At 42.9% G+C, this 16,243-nt stretch overlaps 1 protein-coding gene across 2 annotated transcripts in view; it reads left to right on the top strand.

Annotated features, from left to right (window-relative positions):
* ACVR1 (activin A receptor type 1) overlaps positions 1-16,243 on the top strand; it is a 130,436-nt gene that overhangs the window by 93,415 nt on the left and 20,778 nt on the right. For both annotated transcript variants that reach the window (XM_036254739.1, XM_036254737.1), the window contains exons 4-7: positions 738-1,001; positions 3,127-3,338; positions 7,128-7,227; positions 11,601-11,747. In XM_036254739.1, coding sequence (XP_036110632.1) covers positions 738-1,001; positions 3,127-3,338; positions 7,128-7,227; positions 11,601-11,747 — 723 coding nt within the window. The remainder of the gene's footprint in view (positions 1-737; positions 1,002-3,126; positions 3,339-7,127; positions 7,228-11,600; positions 11,748-16,243) is intronic.

Below are 16,243 nucleotides of genomic sequence, written 5' to 3'. Positions count from 1 at the left end.
AAACTCTTATCATACTGGTATATTTCCGAAGCAGACTGGTAACAGCGGGAACGTGGACATTTCTGGTATTACTGGTTGATGGAGATTTGTATGGAGCTAGCAGGAACTGGTATTAACAGCAAGCATATTATTTAGGAACCATTTAATAATTTTGTTTCCTGTATTGATTTTAGAGAGAGGAAGGGAGAGGGAGAGACAGATAGAAACATTGATGAGAGAGAATATTGACTGGCCACCTCCTGCATGCCCCCACCTGGGGATTTGACTCACAACCTGGGCATGTGCTCTGACTGGGAATCGAACCAGCGACCTCTTGGTGCATGGGTCGACGCTCAACCACTGAGCCATACCAGCTGGGCAGGAACCATTTTTTTTTTTTTTTAACATAAAATAAAAGAGATGAGCATTATGTTCTGGTAAAACATTTTATTTTGATGCAAGAATTGGGAGAGGAGAGCCCATAAGGCTGAAGAGACATGAAAACCACAGTGGGAGACGTTCATTCCGAATCCTGTGGACAGATGATAACCATTCTTTGGCCGAGTAGGATCTCGGAGAGTAGACAGCTTATGCAAATGCATTCAAATACTGAGAAGTGGTTATTACTTGGCAGTTGGTCAAGTGAGAGTACAAGATCACAGAATGCGGACAGTGGCCTTGGGGAAACTGTATTATTCCCCCAGTGTGTGTAAAATCCATTCAGTGATTACCCCCCCTTCCCTTCTCTCCCGCTGCAGACGAGAAGCCCAAGGTAAGCCCCAGACTGTACATGTGCGTGTGTGAAGGCCTTTCCTGCGGGAACGAGGACCATTGCGAAGGCCAGCAGTGCTTCTCCTCTCTGAGCATCAACGATGGCTTCCACGTCTACCAGAAGGGCTGCTTCCAGGTCTACGAGCAGGGGAAGATGACCTGCAAGACCCCCCCCTCGCCTGGCCAAGCCGTGGAGTGCTGCCAAGGGGACTGGTGTAACAGGAACATCACGGCCCAGCTGCCCACTAAAGGTTCCCATGGACTGTTCATTTCTAGATCGAGGACTTTTGTCAGGGCTGTGCTGATTCTGTGTGGGTTACCGCGTGAGCACCGCAGGTCTTTCCTCCGCCTCTGAACCAGAGGCAGTGGTGATAGGGAGTAGTTCTAGGTGAGGAGGAGAGAGGCACAGCCTTTGGCATCTAAAAGGAGGAGGGACCAGATGTCTCTCTACGGTCACGAGCAGGTGAACAGCTCCTGACATCCTTTTCGGTTAATGAACCCTGATGCCATGCATGATGTCTGGAAAAATCTGCTTAGTAAATACTCATCTCTGCATCGAGAGTGCAGGGAGGGAAATGGAATATAAGGTCCTAGGGGGCCCGCATGGAATACCTTTTCTTCTTTATGAGGCGAGAAATAGAAAAAGGCTCCCCAAACTCTCCTCTCCTGTCTGATTCCCAGTGATCTATCGCTGAAATTTGAAGCCATGGAGATGCCACACGAACCTTGTAGTTGATGTGGAATCTTCTCTGCATTTTATTCAGTATGAATTTCATAGTCCTCCTCTGGAAATGTTTCCCCATAAAATGATCCCAAAATTGCTATCTCAAAAGTCCCTACAAATATTAATGTACCTTAGTCTTTGTAGATTCACTCTCAGTCATATTTACTTTCAATATAGCGTACATTTTTAATAGGCATGATTATTTAATTTTGCACTCACAAAAGAAGAAACAACCCAAAAAGTGGAGTAAGAGACATACTGGGAGCATCCACTGCCAGAAATGTCAGCCAGCAAGGGAGGAGACGGAAAAATGAAAAAGACTGATATATGAGCACGTTACAGTAATGTTTGAAGTTATAGTGATGACCTTAAGGCATATAGAAAAGGTTAAATTCTGATAAGCATAGGCTTGAATAATAGAAAAGGATTTTAAAAAGGGAGATCAAGTATTTAAAAGGTTAAAACTGAAAGGCTATCTTATGGAATAAACTATACTGAGTTACACTTATTAAAAGAGTGGATAGACATGAAGAAATATCTGCATTCACACGAGAAATGTTACCTACAGTTTGAAAAGTTCCTAATTTGCAGAATACTCTGCTAGACTCTGAGTTGTAATAGAAAATTTATTTTCTTTCATTAAGGATTTTCTAATGTAATCATAGGCACAATATTTATAATTTAATGTTGTATATAATTAGTTTTACACTTTGTAGTGCAAATGGTATGTGCCATGGACTATATTGCCAAATTGTTGATGGATTTGGCTTTGGAAAGTTAAAAGAAATGTATAAAGGAAAGTAGGCATGCGATTGGATCAATGAAGGGGCCAGGGACATGAAAAAGAGTAAGTCATACGTTAGGAAGAATGGGGCTTGGTGACAATGTCTGAAATTCAGAGAGGATTATTATTTTGGGAACTTTTAATTGTGGACCTTCACTATCCAAGTAAGAAATTTTGATTTAACTCTCTAGGCCAGTAGAAAGTCTTTGTGAATATTTGCTTGAGTGGCATGTGGGTGTTGAAGTGCATGACCATGTATTTGAATGGGAAATGTAAGAAATAACGTGTGAATGAAGGAGTGAACTGGTGACTCAGTGAATGCATGTTTTGAGTGAATGGATGTTGAAGACGGTGAGTAAAAGAACAGATGAAGAAATAGGTTCCTAGGTGAAATCACGATATAAAAAGATCAATGAGAAGTCAGCCACAGACATCTAAGACACTGGAGGGAGAGACTACAGACTGGGCAGTTTGTTCTTAACTCGGCACTGTCTCCTGGGGATATTAGAGCACATTGTCTGTCTGCAAGGTGTTGATGATAAAACATCCATACAGATCAAATCCAAGTTAATAAGAGTAGTACCAGAGATTTGTATAGTACTTTATATTTTAAAAGCACTTTCACACAAATGCATTACTAGAGTTGGTTCTCAATGGATTTTTTTCCAGTTGTGTCTAAATGAATCATCGTTAAAATGACTGGGCTATTAGTCAGGTGTTAGGAAGCATGTTAGTCTTAACACTTTGTGACATGTGAGACTTTATGTTCAGGATCTGGAGCTACTTGTTAGGGTATTGGTTATAAATATTAAATAATAAGTAAACAGCGATCCTTACAGCCAATTACTGTTTTCTCCCCCATTTCCAGGGAAATCCTTTCCTGGAACACAGAATTTTCACTTGGAGGTCGGCCTCATTATTCTGTCTGTGGTGTTTGCAGTATGCCTTCTAGCTTGCCTACTGGGAGTCGCTCTCCGAAAATTTAAAAGGCACAACCAAGAACGCCTGAATCCCAGAGATGTGGAGTACGGTACCATCGAGGGGCTCATCACTACCAATGTTGGAGACAGCACGTTAGCAGTGAGTTGGTGACTCTGGGGAATCCCAAGCATAATGTAGGTGGCTGAGGATGCTTTCTTATTTTGAGCATGAAACCCTAACCAGTAACTGTTGACTGGACAGTGTGCGCACAGAGCACTGGCCACGGACATCCTAAGCAGGAAAATGCTGGCACCTGTTTAGTCTCCCCTGTGTGACAACGTTAATTTTAGACAACGTGTACATTACATGAGAGAGGGGATTTACTTTAGTAGATTTTGGTGAGTAAGGGAAAAGGGACAGAGAAGGGTTGCCTATAGTGTTCGGGGGTGGGGGAACCTTGTAATTTATGCTAATCAGTTTCTCTGCTTTTAGCAATAAAAGTGATTTTATAGAAAGCACCTTTTGCTTAATATTAAAAATCAGTTTTCATTCTAGATTATTTTAACACCCTGTAATTTAAGACTTTAAAACTTGACATTCAAGAAAGACGCTATTAAATTTTTCATGCTCCTGTGCTGCCCCCTTGTGGAGTGCAGTCATTTGGTTAAACCAGTGATGTCCAGTAGAAATGTGTGCACCACACAGGTAATTTAAAATTTCCTATTAGCCACCTTAAAAAAAGTCAAAACAAACAAACCAAAAAACCCAGGAGGTATTAATTTCAACAATATAGTTAACCTAGTATGTATAATTATCATTTTAACTTATAACCATAAATAATTATTAATGAGATATTTTACACTTTTTTTGAACTAAGTTTTCAAAATCTGGTGTGTATTTTACATATACAGCCTATTTCAGCCACCGTTTACTTGCTCGGGGTCAGCATGTGCCTAGTAGCTACCCTACTGAACAGCACAGGGTTAGAAACTACTGTATGTGTGCATTTTAAAAGCACTTTTTTGCATATTTTTTGTTTTTTAATTCTCACCTGAGGATATTTTTCCCATTTATCTTCAGATAGAGTGGGAGGGAGGAGGAGAGAAGGGGGGGAGAAAGAGAGACATCCATGGTTGCCTCCTGCCCACCACCCTGATTAGGACCAGGGACAAACCACAACCAAGGTACATGCCCTTGACTGGAATTGAACCCGTGACTCTTAGGTCTGCAGGCCAACGCTCTAACCGCTGAGCCATACTGGCCAGGGCAGTATTTTTAAATGATAAAATCTCATTAAAAAGTGACTGTCTCTTTTACATTTTAAAATTGTCAAGTTTTAATTTAAAAGAAACTTTAAGTGAGAAAAGGGAATCATTTGCTATAAATAGGTTACTATAAAGAACAAAAGAAAAAAGTACTAACACTCTGAAGGGATATTGTGCTGTGTCTGATGCCTACTCTGAAAAAGGCGAAGATTGGTGAGTTTAGAGAGATGTTAAAAACATACCAGTCCCTGCCTTGACCAGTTTGGCTCAGCAGTTAGAGCGTCGGTCGGTGGACCAGAGAGTTTCAGGTTTGATTCTAGTCAAGGGCATCTACCTCGGTTGCAGTTTGTCCGCGGTCCCAGTTGGGGTCGTGTGGGTGGCAACCAATCGATGTGTCTCTCTCACATCGATGTTTCTCTCTCTCTCTCTCCCTCCCTCCCTTTCTCCCTCCCACTCTATCTGAAAATCAATGGAAAAATATCCTCTGGTGAGAATTAAAAGAAAAGAAAACAAAACAAACATACCAGTACCAAATTAAGATTCCTTTTCATAATCTGATCAATTGAAAGATAATCAAGGTAATAATTTTGTAATGGGATTCAATGTTACTTAATGCCATGATCATGTATCACCTAAGGTCACCTTGTGTTAAGTCTTGCTCTGCTAAGCAGCAAGCTTCAAAGTGTCTGACACTCCACCACTTCCTTGTTGCTGGAGAAGACTCACCCCCACCAATTTTTGTAGCTCAGGTGCTACACCTGGGCCATTTTGGGTGAGCTGTTAAAACACTGGGTGGTGGCAGATACAGGCTGGGAATATCCCAGCCTGCGTCTTCCCCATCACTGGGCCACTCATCAAGTGTACTTTTTGGTACGAAAAAGGGCGAAGGACCCCTGTTTAGGTTCCATTTACCTACCTATTCAAATTGTAGTACAGCACAAGTGGGAAAAGAGGACATTGTATTTCAGAACGTGGAGCATTGCAGTATTTTGTTAGATATATATGTAGAAGTTCATTTCATGTTTTAAGAACAATTAAATGAGTTTATTGAGTTAATAGTAAGCCGATGCAAGGCTGAGTCCTGACCAAGCTTTAGGAAAGTGAGATTCTAACCTACATCAGTCAGGTGATTACTAATCACCATTTAAATCGTTTTTATGATTTTGAAAGAGGGATGGGAGTAGATGCTAAAATAGCCTTCTCAACTCAACCATGTGAGATGATGGTTTTTTGTTTTTTTTTATAGATGACGCTATAACAACACAGTAAAGAACACTGTTTAAAACAAGTTGTCATTATTGGTCTTTGTACTTGCTCATTTAAGCAATTTGCTCATTTCTGACTCAACAAAGCACATCTTACTAAACAGCTCCCCTACATTGAAAAAAGAAGTCCTGGGGTCCTAGAGTTGAAATAGATATTTTGTTGTCTTTGCTTGATTTCCTCCCCAACCCCATCCTGGGAACCAGGATGATATATTATGGGAAAAAAATAACATATTAGTTTAATTTTCGGAATTATTCTCTCAAAAAATTGAATGAATAAAGAGAAAAAAGAACATCAAATAGATGGTTAGAGGGATGGGAAGTCTACTTCAGCCACACTCAATTTCTGTTGATTATCCATTTTGTGGTTTTTAAGGGTTCTAAATGTCTTCCTTTGGGTGTTCAGCTTTTGGTAATTTTGCTGATCAACAGCACTTCACAGTGTAAGTAAAAAAAAAAAAAAAATTGGATGAAATTCAAACAAATCAGTGTATCGCATTAACAGGCCAGCTAGAATGTTTGGAAAAGGATGCGTGAGGAACGTCAGCCCCCTGTCACTGCAGCCTGACCACATCGCAGGGACACCCTGTACCGTCCACTGCAGACAGCCCATTTCTGGTACAAAAAGACCTCTGCTTCTTGGCTGCTGCTTTTCCTACGAAGGAAAAATTTATGAATGAGCCCATTGGGAATCTTTTTCACAATATGTTCTTTTTTAGAAGTAGAGCTGGGGCATGGTTTTATGTTTTCAGTGAAAGTTTTAGTTTTTCTATGGTTCGTGGCTGACATCAAGGAATGGCACGGAGGTGTTAATTTTATGACCCCTTTGTGCCTCACTCACCTCAGAGGTAGCACCTCCATCCAGGTAGCCCCTCTCTGCTTGAGTGAACCGGTTTGATGACCCACATGGCCACTGGTGTCTTTCTACTACGAGCAACACTACAGTCATGTGTTCCTTATTCCTATGTGTATGTTTCTCATTAGAGCCCCTTAGTTCGTATGTCAGCTAGAGGGGATCCTTTGCTAGAAACTGACAAGCAGAGTAGGATATGGTCGGTTATGCCCTTGGACTTGAAGTTCTCTGTTCTACTGCTCCCCTTTTGCTCAGTCTACTTCCTGGACTTTCTAATTCGCATCTTCAACTTGTCCACTCAGCTTCTTTATATATTTAATTCTAAAATCATGGGTGCATGGAAGGACCACTTATCTCTCAGGAAGACCTAGCCTGTAGTAGGGAAAGGACGAGCTTCTGGTTCTCCCAATAAAACCAGTGCTTCCTGTATCGGGGCGGTTCATGCACACTGACGGGCCACGCGGCAGGGTTGCTGCCTCTGCGTGAGTTACTGCGCCGTGCATGCTCAGCTCTGAACCACGGGCTGTGTCTTAAGAGTTTCTTCTCTCCTTGTCTTGACCCACAGGACTTACTGGATCATTCGTGTACGTCAGGAAGTGGCTCTGGTCTTCCTTTCCTGGTACAAAGAACAGTGGCCCGTCAGATCACACTGTTGGAGTGTGTCGGTAATTCATTTTCCCTTCCTTTGTGGGTTATTTGCAGTGTTAGTTGTGGTTCTAGAAGTAGGACGGCCCTTGGGCAAATCTGCTTCTTGTTTCCTGTTGCTTGTTAAACAGCAGGAGAGGCGGGCTTGCCGTGTGGTGGGGCTGTGTGTCTGTTCTTCTTGTGCCTTGGGAGCGCCTGGACGTGGACAAGGCCTTGTCAAATAGTCTCATTGGTTAGTAGAGAGAATGCTTGGTCCACAGCTGTCAGTTGCAAGTACACCCTTTGGGATGATGGGAATGCTTGAAACGATTAATATGGCTGCTCCTGATTGTAGGTATTGAATGATCTGAGGTAAGTTGGCTTTTGGACCGGAAACTTGCTTATTGTGATTTTCTAATCCCTCTTCCCCTGCCTTTAGAAATAATGAAATAAATTTACCAAAGCTGCCTTTTGGACTGCTTTATTTAAACAAGAGCCATGGCCACTCACGGTTTTTCCATATAGAAACATATTTACACATAGATGGAATCATAGGGTGTGTATAATTTGTGTCCCTTTATTTAGTTTTAAGCTCACACACATTTCCCTGTGCTGGTACACATCATAAGTATTTTTAAAGACTGTGTTATCATTGTCTATTGAATGTTCATTTTCCTTTAGCAGTACTGCTTGAGAAAAGTTTTGTATATATCGCTTCATTTTTTAAGTCCTCAGAATAAATTCCTAGGAATTTAGGGTTCCTGGGTCAAAATATCTGACTTTTTTTAATGGCTTGTTTTATATATTGCCAGATTGCCCCTTAGAGAGATGGTACCTAATGCTTTAGTTTATTTTTTTAATTTCTTAAAAGATTTTTCTTTTTATTGATTTTTAGAGAGAGAGGAAGGGGGGGAGAGAGAGAAACATCAATGTGAGAGTGAACATCTGTTGGCTGCCTCCTGCACGCCCCCTACAGGAGATCGAGCCCACGGCCCGTGCAAGTACCCTGACCAGGAATCGAACCGGCAACTTTTTGGTGCACTGGGTGATGCCCAACCAACTGAGCCACACCAGCCAAGGCCCTCATGCTTTTATTTAAAAGTTCCAATTTTTATTAGTTTTACTTTTATGTGGCTTATATTTGCCAGCCACATGATAGTTTTTATGAATTTCTCCTTTAGATGCCATGCAGGGATGGCCACAGTGGTGATGTGGTTGGCAAAGTCTCCATCCTCTCCTCCTGATCCTCCTGGTTTCTCTGGGCTAGACTGGGCAGCTTTGGGGGAAGTGGCTCCCTCCACCGCTTGGCTGTTGTGCGCTGGCTCTTCTTCCTGTTTTCACGGAAACTAGGACACCCCTAAACCCAGTACAGTCCGCCACTTCGCGCTTCGACTTTCGCAGCTTCACTCTATCGCGGTGTTTTCAGATATATTCATTAAAAAGTTGATGGAGACAGTGAAAACGATACAGCGCACGCTCAGTTGTCTGAGTCAATTACACACCCCTGTATTACAATTACAATTACAATTGCTGTACAGATGGACTGTAGGCCTGTGTATTCGAGCACCCCAGGAATCCTTCAACGCCAGGGGCGGCGCTAGAGTCTGGAGCTGATTAACCGCGATGAACGGGCGACTGTGGGGGAAGGGGGTGGGCAGACGGAGTGGGCCGCCTCAGGCACACAGGTGCCCACGGAGCCTGGTGTCTTCTCCTAGGTCTTTAGCTACTGCAGCTGTTCTGAGCACCACTCACGCTTCTCGGCAGGGAGAAAACAAAAGTGGAGATGCCCCCATGTGCTCGTTGCATACAACCAGCATTGTCTTTTTCTACCAATTAACATCCTATTTGACGATGACCTGGGGATTCTGGGTAGTGTGAGAAGGCAGTGAAGGGAGCCATGTACCCGGCTCACTCACCCCCTCCCCCACCCCGTCCAGGGCCACAGGGCGTTCCCAGAGCAGCCGGTCTCCAGGGCAGTCCTCTGAGACTGACCCGAGTCCAAAGGGCAAAATAATATTGTACCCTTAAAAATACGTACTGTTTCTGGTTGTATACATATTCTTCAGTCTTTTTAAATAATGTTAATTCAGTCATAACATTTTGTTGGTTTAGGGCTAAAGTCTTTAATAAAAGCAACGCCTTTTTATTTATTTATTTATTTTTATTTTTTTTATCCTCACTCGAGGACATTTTTCCATTTTTTGTTCAGGTAGAGTGGGAGGGAGAGAGAGGAACAGAGAGAGAGAGAGAAACATCGATGTGAAAGGAACACATCGAGTGGCTGCCACCCACACAACCAACCAGGGCCAGGGACAAACCGCAACCGAGGTACATGCCCTTAGCGGGAACCGAACCCGGGTCTCTCAGCACCGCAGGCGGATGCTCTAACCGCTGAGCCAAACCAGCCAGGGTGCAACGCCTTTTTAAATAACTTACAGTGTTCGTTGCTACAGACTTAAATAAAAATGTATGTGATTACTTGCTTGGATAGTATGTTATCGTTTTTGGTTCAAAAGCAAAAGAAGTTGGACTAGGTCAGTTTTTTTCCCCAGGCAATGATCAGTGAACCCCCAAATTTCAGAGGCCTGAGGGATCCCCTTTGTGGGGCTCCCTAGGCAGCTCTGCTTCTGTTTTCAGGGACATATTCATAAGGATGCATTTGCAAAAAGCATTTTACAACATAAAAGCATTTGAAAACCATTGAAGTATATTTCTATTTTAATTCTTTCTACTTATCCTGACATCCATCTCCATTTTCTTTTTAAAAAGGCTTTAAGGGAACTTTATAGTAATGTCCGCAATTCTCTGGGAAATTTTTCTCTCCTTCCTAATGAGACTGTAAGAACAAAGGGCACCTAAATATACGGAAGGGAACCAAAGGCAGGAAAAGATTAGCCTACCATTTTCCAGCAGCTGATTTTGTAGTATCTTCAACCCAACCTTCATCGTGAGCTACGAATGCTGGGCAATTGACTATTAATGGACTTTATTAAAATCAGTCTTGTACTAAACACTATTTGTGTGGTCTGACAGTGGCTCCCAATGACCACTTAGCACAGTCAACATCCTTTTGGATTATCATCGGTATTTAACAGGGGCATTGTTTGTCATAAGGAAATCGAGCTTGAGTGGTTTTGGTTATGTTTCAGGTGAGTCACCCAGACAGACACGCTTTCTCTCTCCATGTTTGGGCTCTCAGTGGCTTAGTTTTCCAGCAAAGAGCCGTATTCCTGTCTATGCAGGTGGTGCCACAGCTGCTTATTACCAGCCGTGATTCCCAGCAGCCACTTGCCCGGGTAGAAAGCCCCCCTGCACGGCGTGTTGTATCTCCTGCTGCAGGGTTATCTAGGTGCCGCGGACGCCGTCGCCCTTGATTATACCCCATGCCGATCCCCAGAGCCTTGTGGTAATTACCGCCTCCTCCCAACCTCCCTGCTCACCCCTGCCTATAATTAAGGGGAAGAATGGCAGAGGGAGCACGGAGTCGACACGCCGAGAGTTGTGTGGCTGCCGCAGGCGAGGGCGAGCACCCGGCAGAAGCATCGCAACTAGTCACCACATTCTGCAAAATGTCCCCTCGCGTTGCGTTTCCAGGGTGGCCCGCTTGCAGGGCTAGCAAGCAAATACCCATGACCAATGTCAGGAATCAGAACGGCTCTGGGATTACGTGTTTAAGACTTTGCAAATCCGCTTTTGAACTCTGTCCTCCGCCAAGAAATCCTTTCGGGAAGGCCGTGGCTGCTTGTCCGTCTCCTTTGCAGTGTTGTTTTTTGTGTGCTGCGTGTGGTTGCCTTTTTAATCCTTCAGAACACACATTTCACACCTAACAGTCTCCTTGTTGGAGACTATAAACGTATATGGAAGGCCACATATACTTTTATGTTTTTCAACACAACACTGGAATTTAATCATCTCTGCCATTTTCTAAGTTTTAGCAACTTTCATGTGCTTTAAAAATTTTTTTTTATATTTATTGTTGAAAGTATTACAGATGTTCCTCCTCCCCACATTGATTCCCTCCACCCTGTTCCCCTCCCCCCACCCCGCAGCACCATTGTCTGTGTCCGCTGGTTATGCATATATGCGTATAAATTCTTTGGATTATTTCTCCCTGGCTCCCATCCCCCTTCCCTCCGAGGGTGTCATAAACCATGTGTCTTTCATACCTTTTAATAGAGGAGTTTAAAAGTAAAACTGTCATTCACAGCTAATTGTACAGCGCAGATACTGAGGGTGTTTACGTTGTTATCACAATGGGGTGGCCGGGAGGGACAGGTCCTGCCTTTACAGGTAAAAGGTTGTGGTATTTATATCCTCATAGTGAGTTTTCCCAGTGAACAGTGGCAGGGCATGAACTGTACTGGCTACTTCTTCTGTCCCCCCACCCAAAGTCACCTCTGTGCTGCTTTCCCAGGAAAAGGCAGGTATGGCGAGGTGTGGAGGGGCAGCTGGCAGGGGGAGAATGTCGCTGTGAAGATCTTCTCCTCCCGGGACGAGAAGTCGTGGTTCAGGGAAACAGAACTGTACAACACTGTGATGCTGAGGCACGAAAACATTCTAGGTAAGTAGAAGGATAACGCCCCTCGTTGATTTTATCTAGAAAGAAATGACGTGCCCGCCTTTGTCCTCTCTGATTGGGTGTGTATGAATTTGCCAGTCTGTCCTGAAAAGTGGTATAGGGATCTTGAGCATTTATATCCTGTTTAATTTTTTAACACCAATTTCTGGTTTAAATCTGCAAAGAAGCTAAGGTTGAAGGTTCTCTTGATGGTGAAAAGGAAATTGTTATGGTTCATTCTTATTCTGCAGGTTGTTATTTAAACAACAAAATTTGCCTCATATTGTTCACTTCAGGGCTTCGTCGGTTGTTCTCCTTATCCCACACCCGTTTTGAATATTTATTACTTGAATCAAACCAAGAAAGATCTTTGGACAATTTCCTAGAGATTCACAGCTCCCAGGGACATCGTAATTAAATGCACATTCCCTCAAACTAGGCATCGTTTTTTAAAACCCAGATTTACAGGGGGATTTAGCATACATTTTAATTTAGAAACTAAAGCTTAAAAACATTTGTGAAATATGCGAAGAGCTCGTTGAAATACTGCAATGGAAGTATAAAGGGTGAGGATATTTCTTGCGTCCATTGGCTTATATGTTTTTTGTAAAGTTTCTGTAAATGTGTTTATACTAACACATCCATGATGAGTGTTGCCTGGCATGCTTTTTATTGGGGGATATAAAGTTCACATAGAATTTGACCTGTATAAGATAGCGTTGGCTACTTCGTGGCTATTGGATTAGGTTTGGCATATACAAAGCTGTTGGCAGAATTTATTTCTATTCCAGTACAGTCATGTGCGGTATAAGTTTCAGTCGATGACGGACAACATATACAACAGTGGTTCCATAAGATTATAATGGCTGGAAAATTCCCGTCGCCTGTGACATTGTAGCTATGGAAACATTGCAGCACAACACATTACTCTCCTGTTTGTGGTGGTGCTGGCGTAAACAAACCTACTGCACTGTCGGTATAGAAGGATAGCATACACATTACAGTATGTAATACTTGATAAGGAACGACTGTGTTACTGGTTTATGTATTTACTATACTAAACTTTGTTGTTATTTTAGAGCGTGCTCTTTCTACTTATAAAAAAGTTCCCTGTGAAACAATATGCCATGTTATGCAAGCAGCAGCCTCACATTTTCCGTGTTTACCATGTCTCATGATTGCATCATTTTCTCTTGCTCTTGATTTAATCTCATGTTGTTTTACACATTCAGTGTAGCCTAAGTGTGCGGTGTTTATAAAATCTACAGTAGTGTACAGTAATGTCCTAGGCCTTCACATATGCTCATCATTCACTCACCGACTCACCCAGAGCACCTGCAGGCTTCATTCGTGGTAAGTACCCTGTACGGGTGCACCACATCTTATCTTTGCAACACATTTTTACTGTACCTGTTCTGTATGTAGATATGTTTAGATACACAGATACTATCGTGTCATAATTACCAACGGTATTCGGTGCAGTAACATGCTGGACAGGTGTGTAGCCTAGAAGCAAGAGGCTGTACCATAAAGCCTAGGTGTGTAGTAGTCTGTACCATCTAAATACACTCTGTGATGTTCACACAGCAACGAAATTGCCAGAGAACACATTTCTCAGACTGTATCCCCATTGTTAAGTGTGCATGACTATACTGCATTTAGCATTCATTTAGCATTAAACCTGGGCCAGGTTGTCTGCTGATAATGGTTTGACAGCTGACAGCTGTCCACAGCTTTGCTTCAACACTAGGGTGGTATGTTCCATCCCAGAATTGTCTCAGTTTCTGCTGTTGATTTTTTCCCTTCCCTTTCCCCTTGGGCCCTAGCCATCACGTAATCCTCCTCACGTGTATTGTTGTTCTTGGTCTCCCCTTTTTAATCCATCTCTCTACGATGAGCTATTTTCTACTGGGGAGCTGAGGTACTTCTGCTTAAAGTATCTTTGATGACGCTCACTTTGCTTGCAACAATTGTGACTTCTGGGCCTGGCATTCCAGACTTCCTATTTTGAGGTCCAAGGAGTCTCTGAAGCATCCTATACAAATCTACCCACCTGTAGCCACTTCTGATGTTTGCCCTTCCTTGGGATTTCCATGGACATTCAGGACTCTGCCTTTGTTCATATTGTTCTTGATCACCCACTATCCCTGTCCCACCCTCCAACCACCCCCTCCACCCCTTCCTTCATCAAAACATCTCAGTTCCCTTCCAGTCTTTCCCAGTAGATTTAATTGTGCTTTTCTGCACTTCTTTCTTTGAACCTCTGCTGTGACTCTTGTCACACATTGCCTTGAGTTGAGGTTGGATGCATACACCTAACAAAAGTAATGATGGCAATGACAACATTACATTTCTCTTTTAATGTTCATCACAACCATAAGAGGGTAGGTACGCTTGTGTCCCAGTTTTAACTGATGCGATAACTGAGGTACACAGAGTTTAACACCACCCAACAGGTGGAATAGTAGAGGTGAGAATCACACTGAACAGTCTAATTCTTAACCACAGCTCATACCCTACACTGTAGTTGGCTAGATGATCATATAGTAATACAGTTGCTTTTTAATCTGGAGTCAGGGAATGAGGTGAAAATTCATCAACAAGTCAGAATTACCCTTTAGAGTCTCAGATTTTCCTCTGAACCTGGAACAGACTGAAGTTGTGCAACAGATAAAGCATTAGTTGTGTCAGAAGCCGTGAGGTACAAGAAGCACTTAGCTTTGAACATCAAAATTAATCTTAATGGGCAGACGCACATTTGCTAAGAAGCATGGGGTCTGAGACTCACTGAAAAGGTGCATATTCGGGCATCCCCTCTTATTTGTTCTCATGGGCTCACAGGCTCATTGAGCAGAGTTCTCTAGATATCACTGTGCTATGCAAATAGTCACGTTATCCATGCACTTAAGTTAAATGACCTATGGTACCACTCCACTGTACAATGAGGACAATAATTATTTCCACTGTTTTTGCTTTCACATTGAGCACTGAGGACAGTGTACTACACATGGTACGTGCTCAGGAAATAGTTATTAGATTGGATTTATTCCCAAGGGAGATGTGAAAGTCACCTTTGCCATATGATTCATATGAGAGAAGTTAGGTTTCCTTAGGGTGATCACAGAGGGCAAAACAGTTTCCATTTGTTATTACCAATGATTCCCCGAAATTTTGAATTTATGAGCTCTTTTTTCCCTCATCATAATTATAGCCAGTGGACTGATCTTACTGTGTAGTCCTTTTAAGTGACAAAGTTTGTAGAAATGCACAACTTCTTTCCCTGTTTTACCAGCTTTCTGAGACTTTAAGGCTTTCTGTGATGATTTCCTTCTCCATTAAAGGAGCATATTGTATTTTGAATATCAGATCATGATCTCCCCCCACCCTCGAGTATTGCTAATTCTAGCTCCCCCAAATACATAATTAAATTACTCATACCAACACACACACACACGCATACATATAAATCTCTGGGCCCTCATTGTTCATCCTCCTAATTAAACTAGTAAAACAGTATCTTTCAAATGGACTAGTTTGGTCTTCAACTCTTCCTTTTGCTGTGTCTGGTGGAGAAGTCAACAGGTAAGTGAGTAACGGGAGGCCCCGTTGGGTAGTGGAAATCTGGGGAACTGGTTTCTCCTCTCAGCACCGTTAGAGGCCCACTGTGTGGCTTTGGGACGAAGTTGTATGTTTCTGTGCATTCTTTTCTTCATTGCTAAAACCAAAGAAGTTGAGAATTACATTCCAGAGTCTTATTTTACACTCTTTTGAAAAAAATGGTAAATTTCATGTTATGTATATTTTACCATCTTAACCACACGGAGTGGACAGCACGGTCCCCTGGTGTAGCCGTCACCGCCCTGCACCTCCAGAACCCGCTCATGCTCTTACAAGGGGCGCCCTAACGTTTTCATCAGTCCTCATTTCTGGAGATCAATGGGAACTAAAGGGAATGACCCACAAACATATTAACTTACAAAATTATTGTGGTTTTCATTGAACCCTGGGCTATTTTAAAATAGAATAAGAACCAGCTGTTCTTGAATGCTTCCTATGTGTTAGGCATCCTATGAAGAATTTTGTATCTAACAACTCTTTTATTCCCACAGTAACCCTTTAAGGGAGATGATGACGTTATCCTTGTCTTATGAACGAGGAAAGTAAGGTGGACATTTTCTGTGAGCCGCGTGAGGTCCCGCCGCTGGGGAATGGGGGAGCCGGTAGGGGACGGGAGCTGCTCCCCTGTGCGGGGCCTGGCTCCTCAGCCTGCAGGGCTGCCCGGGCCGGGTTCCTGGGAGGTTGCCAGGAGGCTCTCGGGAGCACTGGCTACTTCACTTCAGATCTGGGGTTTTATTTGAGCCCTTGAGGAGCCTGGGAGGATGACTTTGGCTGTTCACTTCCTGCCCCTGTTGTGAACACGTCCAGTGACGGTGCCCCAGTTCCAGCCTCCGGCACCTGTTCGACCTCTGCAAACAGTTCGGCGCTTTGACTCAAAACGC

The sequence above is a fragment of the Molossus molossus genome, unplaced genomic scaffold, assembly GCF_014108415.1.
Source record: "Molossus molossus isolate mMolMol1 unplaced genomic scaffold, mMolMol1.p scaffold_m16_p_11, whole genome shotgun sequence".
Lineage (NCBI taxonomy): Eukaryota > Metazoa > Chordata > Mammalia > Chiroptera > Molossidae > Molossus > Molossus molossus.
Note: the sequence above shows the minus strand (reverse complement) of the source record. Positions and strands in the feature narration are given on the sequence as shown.